The sequence below is a fragment of the Schistocerca serialis genome, chromosome 3 (assembly GCF_023864345.2).
Source record: "Schistocerca serialis cubense isolate TAMUIC-IGC-003099 chromosome 3, iqSchSeri2.2, whole genome shotgun sequence".
In the NCBI taxonomy this organism is placed as follows: Eukaryota; Metazoa; Arthropoda; class Insecta; order Orthoptera; family Acrididae; genus Schistocerca; species Schistocerca serialis.
In genome coordinates, this window is record NC_064640.1 from 253,941,100 (window position 1) to 253,956,567 (window position 15,468).

The following is a 15,468-nucleotide window of genomic DNA, read 5'->3' on the forward strand; positions in this document are numbered from 1 at the left end:
TCCGAGAGTATTTACTATAGCTTAAGCATTTCATTAATGGCATGCACAACTGAGTCAGTAGCAACGCAGAATGATAAACTAGTGTAGTACATGGGTTGATGGTTCAAATCTTGCTTTCGTCTTCCTTTTTTTTTCTTGTTCAATTTCAACTACGTACGTCTTTTACATCTAAAATTCATCAAATTTGTGCTAATTAACACATATCTAATCATAATTTTTTTACAAAAAATGCATTTCTTCCTGTTTCTAATTATGTATTGAATGCAAGATCCCAGTTTTCATTAAAATATAAATTCTTAAGTATCGATATTTTATAAAAGATTGTTAATAAAGGTTGCTTAAAAAGAAACCATAACAAATTAAAGTTTTGGGACAAAAATGACAAACAGTCTTCATTTGGAGTATGTCTATCATTTATATCACAGATGTGTTGCCACATGAGCCAGACTGATAAGTATTGTAGAAACATGAAAAACAATCATTTTCACAGCATCGAGCCTGCCATACAAACACTGCATTTTTACAGTTTGCTATATGAACCCAACAGAACTGATGGGCAGCCAAATTAGGGGATCTGTCACGAGAAATAACATGACATTCAAGCTGCCAGACATACTGGAGCTAATGCATGAAACTTTGTCACACATCACTGCTGAACACTGGTGAGATACAGAACAGCATGGCCAGTGCTGTCCAAGTTAAGTGCACTTGTAAAGCTATTATCCCATACTATTAATCAGTAAATGTGCATGCAATGCACAGCATGAAATGTATCTTCATTATCGTGCTTGACTGTACTCAAGACAGCTTGGCTCCTGCTCCATGTGAAACGAAATCCAATTAGATTCCAGCAAACATGGAAGAATATGTGATGTGATGTTTACATCAGGTTTTTTCTTATGATTAATCCAGTATAAGTGTACACTATGCAAACCTCCTTACTTTATGTGGCACTACTTTCACTTCCTCCTTTCCTGAATGGTGTGTTGGAAATGATTTTATCTGTATATACAAAGTGAACAAATCTTCAAATGTGTCAACACAGTTGTTCACATATCTTCTATGGCCAATATCAACAGTAGGATACATGGAGCTTCCACCTAGACCACTGAATTACTGCCATAATTACTAATGGCAATTGTGTCTGACTATACACAGAACACAAAGCAAATTTCTTCTGTGATGAATTTTCATGGGCATATCAATGATGCCCAGAACTCGTTCTGATCACTGCAGTATTATTGTTTCTTGTCATGGCTCAGTTTACGCCACACAACCCTTTCCACTGTTTTAACCAAATCACATTTAATTACACAGGGTATGCAAAACCTGTGGCTTCATGTTAGTCCCACTGAAGCAAAGCTTTTTCTTCAGGATATTATAGTAGCACTGATGGTATGTATAACATTTTGCTTTTTAGATGAGTCCATGGTCACATTATGTGAAGAAAACAGCCAGTATGTGAGGAGAGCTACGGATGAGAAGTTTTTCTTGTAATGTGGCTCAAACCACAAAAAATCTAATTTCTGCTAGGGTGTTGGGCATCATTTCTGTTAATGGTACAGGTAGTCTCTATATTGGTGAATGTTCAATGGCTCAACAGCAGTGTAAAAGGTACTGAAACAAAATCTTTGCCCTCAACTGGCATGGTTTCCTGATGGCAACCTTATCTTCATGTATGATAGATCACCTTGTTATAAAGCCAAGAAAATCACATGATTATTTGCTAAAAATAGTGCAAAAAATGTGTCATGGTTTGGGAACAGTTAGACCTGAACAAAATAGAGAATCTGTGGGTGGCTGTAAAGCAAAAATAGAAGAAAACCGCTATTATAATGAGGCTTAACTCATAGATAAGTTTACAGATAGATGGCACTCTGATGTAAACACCAGCCCAATTCTAACAGAAAGCATGCCAAGGAGAACTGAACTGTTAATAAACGTGAAAGTCATACACACAAAACACAGGGATGAAGCATTTAACTGTTAAATAAATATCTAACATGGAAATATTCTTTTTTACATAACTTCTGCTAGAGTATAATAATTTTGACACCTATGTATTTGTTGAAAGAGAGAATTTCTACATGGCTACACGGTACACCAGCTAAAAAGCTAAACTCACAACCACTTTGTAGTCAACCAAAGCCAAGTCCTCTATGCATTTACTAGTTATTCATTATAAATGACAGGACAGTCTATCAAACAAGGAACTGGCCAATCCCTTCCCCTTTTATTGCCAGATATAAGCAACAAGGGCAATGTTCTACTGTCACACATAGTAGGTCATGCTACAAAGTGCTCTCTCTCTCTCGGTGTTTGTATTCTGCAGAAAGGGGTGAGGGAGGCATAATATCAGATTCAGTTCAAGTTAAAAAACACGTGTGTTGTGAATGGTCCTATAGGAATTTAACCTGTTAACATTTTGACTAATGCTGTTACTGATGTAGTATGTTGATAGCTAGTTGAGGACATGTTAAACCCAGCCCACTGTAGCAGTGATTTGTCACACTTTATTTATCTGAAATGATAATTAAATCAAGACCTAAGCTGTCGACAGGCGTTGATAAACATCAACGGGGACAGTTGAAAATGTGTGCCTCAACCGGGACTCGATCTCGGGATCTCCTGCTTACATGGCAGACACTCTATCCATCTGAGTCACCGAGGGCACAGAGGATAGTGTGACTGCTGGGATTTATCCCTTGCACGCTCCCCTTGAGATCCACATTCCCAACTTAATGGTCTACACACTACATTCATAGTGCCCCTGCCCATTACACTTATTACTCACGGCAGACAATCTTACCGAGTCCCGTATGAGTTTAATTATCATTTCACTCTAAGAGAGCTGCATGGTCACTGATGGTATCTGTTCTTTCAGACATGTCCAAAAGAACAGATACCATCTTCATATAGTTAAGGCTAACAGGCCATTGACCTTCTTCTTCTGTGCTGGATGAACACGCATTGGCCGAACTCTTACGGGACTCGGTAAGATTGTCTGCCGCGAGTAATGAGTGTAATGGGCAGGGGGCACTACGAAAGTAGTGTGTGGACATTAAGTTGGGAATGTGGGTCTCACGGGGAGCGTGCAAGGGATAAATCCCTGCAGTCGCACTATCCTCTGTGCCCTCGGTGGCTCAGATGGATAGAGCGTTTGCCATGTAAGCAGGAGATCCCGGGTTTGAGTCCTGGTCGGGACACACATTTTCAACTGTCCCTGTTGATGTATATCAACGCCTGTCGACAGCTTAGGGTCTTGATTTAATTATCATTTCATTCTAAGAGAGCTGCATGGTCACTGATGGTATCTATTCTTTCAGACATGTCCGAAAGAACAGATACCATCTTCATATCTTTATTTATCTTGTTGACCAATGACAGTGAGCATTTGTATCACATTTCTGGAAGCAAATGTGCCTTGCACCACTCTCAGGCAATATGCTGGAACCAATAAATTCATGGAGTACTAACAGGGTCAAAAGCTGTGTGACACAATGTGGTGCACTATTTTTTATCAGAAGATATTTTAATGGGGAACCATTCATGGAGTTTTCCACACAGTATATCACGTTATGTGGTTTTGCAAAGGACCAGGTTGGCTGAGGCACAAGCGTCAAAGTTTGTTAGTAGCACTTCATTGTGAACAGGGGAAGCACAAATTAAATGTTCTGTCATCTCAAAGGGATCATGAACCATGAGTAACTCCTGAAGGCTGCCTAATAATGATGACAATACATACTAAACAGATCAAGCTACACTCCCCAATCACCCCGAAAAGAAAGAGATCTCTAGCAGCAATCCTAGTGCTCTACTGAGAAAATCACAGTTCAGAAAATGCTAGTGGACATATATGTAACCTTCATAATTACACATTATAGACTGTGACTGTCTCAATACTGTTATTTACAATAGGGTTACATGTAAGGGCACTCTCCCTTTCACTGTTTCTCATCATGGGGCCTGGAACAACCAGGAAATGCCACTGGCCCTCCAACCTCACATTTGTATAGGTCGTCTATGCCAGCTTGTGAATTATTTGAAGCTGAATTTGGGTTTGACCCATTTCTGTTATTAACATTGTTAACGTTCACAGCATTTACATTAGAAACAGAATTTACATTAACACTACTAACATTCACATTTGAAGTATTTGGAGGTACCTGACTGTTCTGCACATTTCCAGTTGGATTATTTGAAGCACTAACAGACGTTCTTCCATACTTTTCATGTATACCACGGTGGCGCTTCAGAGCGAATCTGTCAGAAAAGCCAACCTCACAAATATCGCATCGGTGTGGTTTCTCACCAGTATGGACCTTGGCATGATTTTTTAGGTGGGTAGCTTGATTGAATGCAGAGCCGCAGACTTCACATCGGTAAGGTTTCTCACCGGTGTGAATACGTCTGTGATTCCATAGTGTCGAATGACGGGCAAATGTCTTGTCGCACACTTCACACTGGTACGGACGTTCACCCGAATGTATCCTCTCATGGTTCTTCAAGTGTGGGGACTGTGAGAATTGCATCCCGCAAACGGCACACTTGAAAGGTTTTTCTCCCGTGTGCACACGAGCATGGTTTTTCAGGTATGCCGCTTTCGCAAATGCGAGACCACAGATTTCACACTTAAAAGGTTTATCGCCACTATGCAATCTTTTGTGGCTCCACAAACTAGAATATCTTGAAAATGTTCCATCACAAACATTACAGTGGAAGGGTTTGTCAACAGCTGTTGCATTACGAGGCCCACCAATGAAAATGATGCCAGATCCATTACATTTATGACATTTTGTAACACTGGCCACACCTCTACGTTTCACTGGATGATGCCCAGGTTTAATCTCACCCAGATTTGTATTATTTGCAGCATTGTTGGTACCACCACTCTCACTCCCCGAACCACTGCTATTGCTGTACACAGGAGTGGAGCCAGAACCTGAACTGCTGCCTGACATCATTTCTTGACATGATTCACATTTCACAAACTTTCCATTCTTCTTACCTTTCACCAAATTACCACCGTTATGTTCACAAGCTAATTCAACACCACAAGACTCACAGCACTTACTTCCTATGTGCTGCTGATTCTGATTAGCTTTCCCATGAACTCCATTCTTGTGGCTCTTAAGTTCCCCTGCTAAACTAAAACTCACACCACACATATCACAAGTAAACTGGCGTTCACTTTCTGCAGCATTTTGAGCTCCAGTTGCCAGCATATTAGTTGTGTTATGTATCCTTTTATGATGATTTAAGAGAGAGAGATGAGCAAACACTAAACCACAAACATCACACTTAAATGTTGCAGTTGATGCAGCAGCTGCCAAAGACATCTGATTAACTAATGCATAATTGTATCCAAATGGTTGAGCTACATCAAATCTATAGCAGCCTTTGTCATCACCACTTATTCCTCCAACAGGTACAGCTGAATTGCTCTGTTGGTGGACTTTCTGAAGCATGTTCACGTTGTAGCAGAAAGGGAAATCCGCTGATGCACTGCTAGATGTTTTCTCAGGATCCTTATTTTTATCAGATGAAGCACTATACATCTGTGAACTGGCGCCCTGCTGCTGCATACCTGCTGGGTCAAACATGGTAGATGAATCTGCTTTACAGTTACCTCCGTTACTGCCGTTTTCTAGACAAATACCACCATACCTGGCAGCTGGATGTTCTGTCTGTGTGAACCTACAAAGAAAAAGGCAAAAAAAAAAGCAAAAGAGAAAAAGAAGAAATTACATGCTTACATACACCACATTTCATTGCACTAATGCAAGCATTCACAGGTGTTCAGGTACAGAGAGAGAGAGAGACAATATCATATGTAAAAAACAATTTTCTCTGGCAATTTATTGCACTATATTTTAGAAATAAAACTTGTAACTTACAAACATATTCTAAATGATCTTCATTTATTCCTGAGGTGTAAATTATATAATTATTAGGATAGACTGCTATTTGCTACATAGATCTGTCACAGAACACCAGATAGGCACATTTAATATGACAGGTATCTGTGTGTGAGTTGTGCACTGTGAGTTGTTCCTATATATGATGGACTTTCTCTGATAGCTAGAATCTGGGTAATAGTCTACTATTACATGTGCCTGCCTGTTGTTCAATGCCTCCTCTAGCAATCTAGCCTAATATTCATATTGATATTTCATCTATATTTTCCACGTTTTAAGATATACTATAGAAGATATAAATTAGTATTATGTCACATAAAATATATTCAGATATCTAATAATAGTTACTAATTATTCACGTCATAATCTTCTAAGTAATATTTTGACGTATCTCCGTATCTCCTACATCTGTGTGTGTGTGTGTGTGTGTGTGTGTGAGAGAGAGAGAGAGAGAGAGAGAGAGAGAGAGAGAGAGAGAGCATCCTAAGGCTGTTGTAAGATATATTGGAGGGGACAATCAAATACTGGCTTGTCAACTATGAGTACCAGCAAAGTCTGGGATAACTGATAACATTCTCACAATCTAAACATTCCAGTTTTCATTTACTGCAGCAGGGAAATTACTATAATTTTCAAAATCTCTGATGCTGTGGAGTTCATGGTTATGAAACTAGATGTTGCATAATAAAAATAAGAACTATTCGAGTATATTTTTGTAGAAGCTGAGTAGTGATGACCACATGAGGTAGACGGCTATCATCCTACTTCAATGAAAGTTTTTGTGAAGAGTACAAACTCAATGTGATATCAAAGAAACGTCTTCATCCATAAAGTACTCTGTTTGCTGCTGATAATCTATGTAAGGCAGACAAGAGAAATTAAGGTGCAACAAAATTAAAAACAAAATGTTGAAAATTATTAAGACAATGAAGCATGTTTCTTGACAGACATACATTTCCACCCCAATCCCTCTGGGGCTGCTGGCCAGTACTCAGTAATTTAATCATTGTCACAGCAGAGATTTCATTTAGGGTAGCAATTCCCAGCTGCCACAGTTTGGTTTGATTTCAGAATTTTAGAACAGAAAGGACTGGTTATTGGACGTTTTCCTTCCCTGTAGATAAAATGGATAAGAATGAAGAAAAATCAACTGATGAATTCAGACAAAATATTTATGGATAAATTTTGCATTGTTTCTCCAAAACTAAAACAATATAGTTGTAAATCAATGGAAGTTTACAATACAAGTTACTTTTATATGGATAATCAAAAAATGGGTGAGCCATCTGCTGCGTAGGACACCACAGGAGTAGTCCTGACAACACACAAATCTTTAAAACCTGTCTCATATTCATGTAATTCTTATCTGAAATGAAAGTTAAACAATTAACCAACAGGTGACTGTTATATCTGGATTTAAAACGCATGTCCTTAAAGTGTGATATATTGTAACTCGTATCTAATAAGCAACACAAACTGATGGTCTTCTTCACGAGGTAATCACGCACCAAAAACAGCATACTTTTTCTCATTAATGGATTTGTTACTAATCACAAAAAAAGTTCCAGTAGGTATTTCTCTTACACAATGACAACACAAGAAACATTTTCAAGCAGAGAATTCCTCCTTGTCTCCTGCACAACTAGCAGGGTTCACAGGAGAGCTTCTGTAAAGTTTGGAAGGTAGGAGACGAGGTACTTGCAGAATTAAAGCTGTGAGGACGGGGTGTGAGTCGTGCCTGGGTGGCTCAGATGGTAGAGCACTTGCCTGCAAAAGGCAAAGGTCTCGAGTTCGAGTCTCGGTCCGGCACACAGTTTTAATCTTCCAGGAAGTTTCATATCAGTGCACACTCCACTGCAGAGTGATAATCTCATTCTGGAAACATCCCCAAGGCTGTGGCTAAGCCATGTCTCTGCAATATCCTTTCTTTCAGGAGTGCTAGTTCTGCAGGGTTCGCAGGAGAACTTCTGTAAAGTTTGGAAGGTAGGAGACAAGGTACTGGCAGAAGTAAAGCTGTGAGGACGGGGCGTGAGCCGTGCTTGGGTAGCTCAGATGGTAGAGCACTTGCCCACGAAAGGCAAAGGTCCCGAGCTCGAGTCTCGGTCCAGCACACAGTTTTAATCTGCCAGGAAGTTGCAAGTGAGGACTTGGCTGTTCCAACTATACAAGGAAGTCAAAGAGTTGGAAAACAGTGTGACAATAGTTGTAACATGATAGATAACTACTGCAGCTGCAGTGAGGAGGATTCTCCTGATGCAGAAGAAACAAATGAGTGAGGCTCCTGAGGCCACAACACAAGGGCATCTTTCTGAGAGGCCTGGAGAGACGTATGCCACACCTTAGTCGACCTTTTATCGCTCTTGTTTTGGGTCATAGTAGCCTGCATCCCAATTCCCAGAGCCTCAAATATAGCGTCAAAGTTGTAATTGTAAGTCTGGGCCTGGTACTCCGACATCAAGGTGATTTCCTGTAGTGGTGTCTTTAGCAAGACAGTCAGCAAGTTCGTTTCCTGGAATGCTTATGTGGCTCGCTGTCCAGATGAAGGTCACTGTCTTTCCAGAGCTGTAGAGGTCAAACCCATAGGTCCTAGATGTTGGGGACCAAAAAATTTTTGGGATAGCACAGGAATATGCCTTTTATGCAACTCATGGAGTCAATGAAGCTCAGAAAGTTTGTCGTGGCAAGGGATCTGATGTACTGCAAAGCCTGAGATATGGCAACCAACTCTGCAATGTATACACTGCAGGCACTTGGCAGAGAGTGTTTCTTGTGTCACCTTGCACATGTGAAAACATAACAAACCCCGTCACTGACTTTCAATCTGTCTGTGTAGATGCATAATCATGGAGGATGAAACGAATCAGGTGTCAGAGAAGAGTAGGATCAGCATCCTTCTTGGGGCCACAAAAGAAGTCCATCCATATCACAGGACAGGGTACAGAACACAGAGGGGGGAGGGGGTGTTCGAGAGGGAGCCCTAGGAACACAAATCACAAACTAAAGGAGGCTGTTGGAGGTTCTTCAGAAGAGTATCGAGTCAGATCCCAACTGGTCTACCCAGTTTTGAGCAGTGTGTAAACAGTCTGAACTGTTGGTTGTGGAACAGAGTTGAAGGCATCTGACAGATGGTGGCTTGGAATTAGCCAGAAGCTGCCGTCGTCTAACCCCCCCCCCCCCCCGCCCCCTCAGCAGTGGGACACCAGCTTCTGCCAGGTGGCTGTCAACAGGGCTCATACATAAGGCCCCCTGTTGCCAACCACACACTAGTGTGGTGAACCAGATCCAGAAAGCTCAGTACAGATGGTGCTGCCAACCCATAGGCAACACACTTCATCCAAGTGATATAAAATCAGTGCTTTGTAGAATCACAGAAGAACTATGTGGTCCATGCACCATGAGGAGTTAATAAGAAAATGAAGAGCATTTAGCTTCTTCAAGCAAGCTGCCTTGAGTCGGCAGACATGTGGCAGCCAAGTTAGCTTGTTGTCAAATAAAATACCTAAGAATTGAAACGTTCCAATAACTTCAAGTAACTGTTCATGAAGATAAATTTATGGGTGCAGGTGCACAGTCTGGCATCAGCAAAAATGCAAAACTCTTGATTTTGCAGGAGAAAATTGGTAGCCATGATTCAAAGCCCAGTCATGTACTCTCCAAACATATTCCCTGTAGTACTCCCTGTAGTCAGCACTCAGTGGTGCACAGTTGTGTGCAGAGGCATAGTACAGGCAAAGATCATCCACATACAGAGACGGAGAGACTGTGAGGCCCACTGCATTAACAATGCCATTGATGGCGATAGTGAACAGTTTTACACTCAGAACTGATCCCTGAGGTACTCCAGCTTCCTGTACACATCGGTTACTGAGAACTGAACCTATATTGACCCAAAAAAGTTGGAGAGATAGAAAATTCTGGATAAAAATGGGTAAACTTCCCCAAAAACCTCACTCATGCAGTGTAGACAAAATGTGATGTTGCCAGGTATATCATATGCCTTCTGTAGGTCAAAGAACACAGCAATGAGACATTGGTAATATGCAAAAGCATTGAGCACTGCAGATTTCAGATGAACCAGGTGATCTCTGTTGGACTGGAAAGCCTGAAAGTCACTTTGGAATCATGACATATGGCCCCTGGCTTCAAGGCACCAACAAAGACGGTGCCTGACCATTTGATTGAATAGCTTACACAGACCATTCATCAGAGAGACTGGCCAGTATTTTGTTAAAATATGTGGATCGTTTCCCAGTTTCAGGACAGGAATAATAATACCTTCCCGCAATTGAGAGAAAAATTCTCCTTCCCACATAATACGATTAAAAAGCCCGAGAATATGTTTCATGCTGTCAGCATGGAGATGTCTGAGCATTTGGTTGTGGATTTTGTTGGGTACAAGGGCTGTATCTTGACAATCTGCCAAAGTCCTGCCAAGCTACCATTCACTAAAAGGAGCATTTTATGATAGAGAACCATGTGCATGGAAGGCTACTGGGCAGTGCTCACAAAGGTGTTTCTGGGTCAGGAAATGAAGATGGTAATTACTACAAGCAGACACCTCAGCAAAGTGAGCCACAAAACAGTCGGCATGTATCACGGGATCAGTGCAGACGTTACCATTGACAACGATGCCAGGAACCGTCGTAGGTGATGGATGGCTGCAAATGCAGCAGAGTTTAGTCCATACTTGGGATGATAGGGTATGGGATCGCACGGATGATACATATTGCTCCCAACACTCCTGCTTCGTTTTCTTTATCAAAAACTGCACTTTCACCTAGAGTCTCTTGAATGCTATTAAATTATCCATTGAAGGATGGAACTTATGCCGTTGACACACCTTCTGGCATTCCCTGATAGCTGTGACCACATTTTCAGACCACCATAGCACTGGCTGTTGGTGGGATGAGCCATAGGCATAGGGAATTGCTGCTGCAGCATGAATAATAATATCTTGTACTACTTTGTCAATATCCGTTGCATAACTGTCTGCAAAAGTAGCTGTAGACGAGAAAGTCTGCCAGTCAGCTTTCCAAAGTGACCAATGTGGAAAGGGAGAAAACAACAGAAAAATGGTTGCTGTCACAAAGATCACCATAGATGCACTACTGAATCAGGGGTAAGATACTTGGGTTGCAAACAGTATTCGTGTATTCAGGTTTCACTAAGGAACTTTTCATTATGACCAGACACAAGCCATCACGCGATCAGCTTTTACTTAGCCAAGAGCAGATGGGAAAGACCTGCCAATCTGATGACCCTTAACAAAGCTGAACAGAAGTACAATATGGTAGAACATGAAGTCTTAGCAATAGTTTAGGCTGTGAAATATTTCTGTTCAGCAGAAAGTTTAAGATTATCATGGAGCACAAACTACTAGTGTTGTTACGCAGCACCTCTTATCCGTCTTCCTGGATGATGAAGTTCCACTTAAAACTGGAAGAGAATGATAATCAAATACTTTACAAGGAAGGCAAACAAAATTGTGTGGCTGATGCATTGTCACATATTAGAAGTACAGGGCTATTACAAATGATTGAAGCGATTTCATAAATTCACTGTAGCTCCATTCATTGACATATGGTCACGACACACTACAGATACGTAGAAAAACTCATAAAGTTTTGTTCGGCTGAAGCCGCACTTCAGGTTTCTGCGGCCAGAGCGCTCGAGAGCGCAGTGAGACAAAATGGCGACAGGAGCCGAGAAAGCATATGTCGTGCTTGAAATGCACTCACATTAGTCAGTCATAACAGTGCAACGACACTTCAGGACGAAGTTCAACAAAGATCCACCAACTGCTAACTCAATTCGGCGATGGTATGCGCAGTTTAAAGCTTCTGGATGCCTCTGCAAGGGGAAATCAACGGGTCGGCCTGCAGTGAGCGAAGAAACGGTTGGACGCGTGCGGGCAAGTTCCACGCGTAGCCCGCGGAAGTCGACAAATAAAGCAAGCAGGGAGCTAAACGTACCACAGGCGACGGTTTGGAAAATCTTACGGAAAAGGCTAAAGCAGAAGCCTTACCGTTTACAATTGCTACAAGCCCTGACACCCAATGAGAAAGTCAAACGCTTTGAATTTTCGGCGCGGTTGCAACAGCTCATGGAAGAGGATGCGTTCAGTGCGAAACTTGTTTTCAGTGATGAAGCAACATTTTTTCTTAATGGTGAAGTGAACAGACACAATGTGCGAATCTGGGCGGTAGAGAATCCTCACGCATTCGTGCAGCAAATTCGCAATTCACCAAAAGTTAACGTGTTTTCTGCAATCTCGCAGTTTAAAGTTTGCGGCCCCTTTTTCTTCTGCGAAAAAAACGTTATCTGGACATGCTAGAAAACTGGCTCATGCCACAACTGGAAACCGACAGCGCCGACTTCATCTTTCAACAGGATGGTGCTCCACCGCACTTCCATCATGATGTTCGGCATTTCTTAAACAGGAGATTGGAAAACCGATGGATCGGTCGTGGTGGAGATCACGATCAGCAATTCATGTCATGGCCTCCACGCTCTCCTGACTTAACCCCATGCGATTCCTTTCTGTGGGGTTATGTGAAAGATTCAGTGTTTAGACCTCCTCTACCAAGAAATGTGCCAGAACTGTGAGCTCGCATCAACGATGCTTTCGAACTCATTGATGGGGACATGCTGCGCCGAGTGTGGGAGGAACTTGATTATCAGCTTGATGTCTGCCGAATCACTAAAGGGGCACATATCGAACATTTGTGAATGCCTAAAAAAACTTTTTGAGTTTTTGTATGTGTGTGCAAAGCATTGTGAAAATATCTCAAATAATAAAGTTATTGTAGAGCTGTGAAATCGCTTCAATCATTTGTAATAACCCTGTATATGCAATGCAGGTACAGAGCCCAAACACAGTTGACTGAGCCAGCTGAGGATGTGAGTGTTTGTGATAATAAGCCAGTCGCAGCCGGGAATCTTGGAGACATGCACAGAGAGAGCTGGCAAAGCGATAAAAACAATCGCTGAGACAACAGAGCAGACAGCTGAGGGTGAAAACGTTGACACACCATTGCTAAGCACGGAGAGCACAATGAATCCAGCACACAAACTGGCTATTAACTCAGATGAACATATCCTCTATAGGTGGACATCGGGGGGTGGGGAGAACTTATGAATAGATGAAACAATATTGTACTTGGCCTGGGATGAAGGTTGATATAGAGGAATTTATTAAGACTTGTGAGAGATGTCAGATAAACATTATAACACAGACAAAGACGAAGCAGCCATTGGAATTGACCCCAACACCAGAATTTGTATTTGAAAGATGCAGTACTGACATCGTAGAACTGTTACCGCAAACAAATGCAGGTAACTGACTCATTCTGACATTTCAAGATACACTAACTTAATTTGTTTTAGCCAAGCCAATTGACTGATAAGACGCTGACATGGCTGTGCGAAAACTATTTGAGAATGTAATTGTAAGGTTTGGGATACCAACGTCACTACTAAGTGACAGCTGGCTCAGTCAACTATGTTTGGGCTCTGTACCTGCATTGCATATACTTCTAATACGTGACAATGCATCAGCCACACGATTTTATAAGTGGTACCATGCATGAGGCAGACATGTAAGCCATTAAAGATATAAAATGCCCAGACACAAGCTATCACCCACAAACCAATGGTGCACTGGAACACACCCACTGTATGCTAACAAAGGTGTTACAATACTATATTAGTCGCAGTCAGTCAGATTGGGACCATTTGGTACAGTACACCTCGTTTGCATATAGCACGACACTTTGTAGTACAATAGGGAACACCCCATTTGAATTATTTTTCGGTAGGAAATTTAACCTATAACTTTGGCTCCAGAAGCAACTGGCAAATGTGATTTGTAATTACTATGAATATGCAACTGAAATGTGGCAAAAGATGCAAATGCTGCTCAGGCTGCTCCAGTAGTGACATCAGCACAAGGAAAAGTATAAGTTAAATTGTGACAAGACCCAGAGTCCAAAAGTGTTCCAGAAGCATGACTGCATGTTACTTTATGATGAAAGTGTACGAAGGGGATGCAGCAACAAATTAGATAGTACACGGTGAGGGCCATATACTGCTGTGGATGTGAAAGAGCCAAATGTGATTATTAGATTACGGGAAGAAATGTATAAAAGTGCATGCAAATCAATTAAAACAGTTTTTCTGGAGTGAGGGTACGACCAGTAGGCTGAGAGTTTCTTTCTATTACAGATGCCAGGGGGATGGGCACTCAGGGTAACAGCACTTATGGGAAGTGTGTTGGTGACCTGCCCCGCGGAAAGAGGAATGCAGTCACAAGATTTAAGGATACAACAGTTCCAGTTGGTTCCGGGAATATATTATGATAACCACGGTATGGTCAGTCTGTACAGTAAACTTGGAGAATAGTTAGCTATTTTGACCTAAAGGAACTACACGAGAAGTTTGAGGAAATACAGTGAGTGGCCAGCCAAGTCTAACGCGCTGCCTTATGCAGTTGTATCTAGTTAAGGTAAGCAAAGGCAAGTGCAAAAGCGTACAGCAGACGATCACACAGCATGTAGGAAAAATTACACAAGCGAAAGAGTTAATTGGACGGTTATCTAGGTACGAGAATACAAGGATAAAATGAGGAATACTAAATTTTATTGGTGAGACTAGCAAGATATTGTCAGGTACACTAGATGAAGATGGTGAATCCTTGTTTAGAGCAAGAAGAAGAACAGAGAGAACTGTTGCGACTGTCAAAAGGACAAGTGACTAAAGTGACAGCATGACTAACAGGGATAAATCAAACAATAAACACAGTGACTAAGAATGAGTACACTATTAACAATGGGATTAGAAAACTGAGAGTGCATGTAGAAGAATACGAAAACAGTACAAGTAAGAAGGTACAACACACCATGATCTTAATAACATTAAGAGCAACTAGAGCAACTTACAGCCATGTTTAATGAACTAGAATGGCAATATGACTTGTTGATTTCTACCATAGTGAATGCACAAAAGGGCCTATTGAAGCCACACTCGATAAATTCTGTACAAGTTAAGCACCTTGAGCTTACTGAGGAGGATTTGAAAGAAAAGAGATTTCCTATTGAACTCACTTAAGGCCAATGGTATCAGTTGCTGCAGATAATGGATTTAGACATATTTTTAGCAGGTACTATGTTGCATTGTGTGTTGAATGTACCCTTAGTTTAATAGCAATGTATATACTCTATATACGGTTTGGCCCTTACCAGCTGAATTTGATAAGATGAAGTGATTATTCACTTATATTCCTGACCTTAGACAAAGTGAAGTGACAGTATGTGGAGCTGTCCATTGCTATGCAAAATGGTCACCCTAAGATGTCAGATATGTAGGCAGCATTTCGTGCTGATGTCCATGTACAATCATGAACAGTATGAAGCTGGCACGCTTCAGCCCGTAAGAGAAATTCCAAAAGATTGCAATCTTAAGTACATAGTATCTGGATGCAGATACAAGACAACGAATGGTTGTATGTTGCCTCAAAGCAAAAAGGTTTGACTATACTGTGTAACGATCTATC

At 41.3% G+C, this 15,468-nt stretch overlaps 1 protein-coding gene across 1 annotated transcript in view; it reads right to left on the reverse strand.

Moving 5' to 3' along the window:
- Positions 1 to 3,251: 3,251 nt before the first annotated feature.
- LOC126471580 (zinc finger protein ZFP2-like) overlaps positions 3,252 to 15,468 on the reverse strand; it is a 43,539-nt gene continuing 31,322 nt past the window's right edge. The window contains exon 3 of the mRNA XM_050099810.1: positions 3,252 to 5,697. Within this exon, the coding sequence (XP_049955767.1) occupies positions 3,945 to 5,697 (1,753 nt within the window). The 3' untranslated portion in view covers positions 3,252 to 3,944. The remainder of the gene's footprint in view (positions 5,698 to 15,468) is intronic.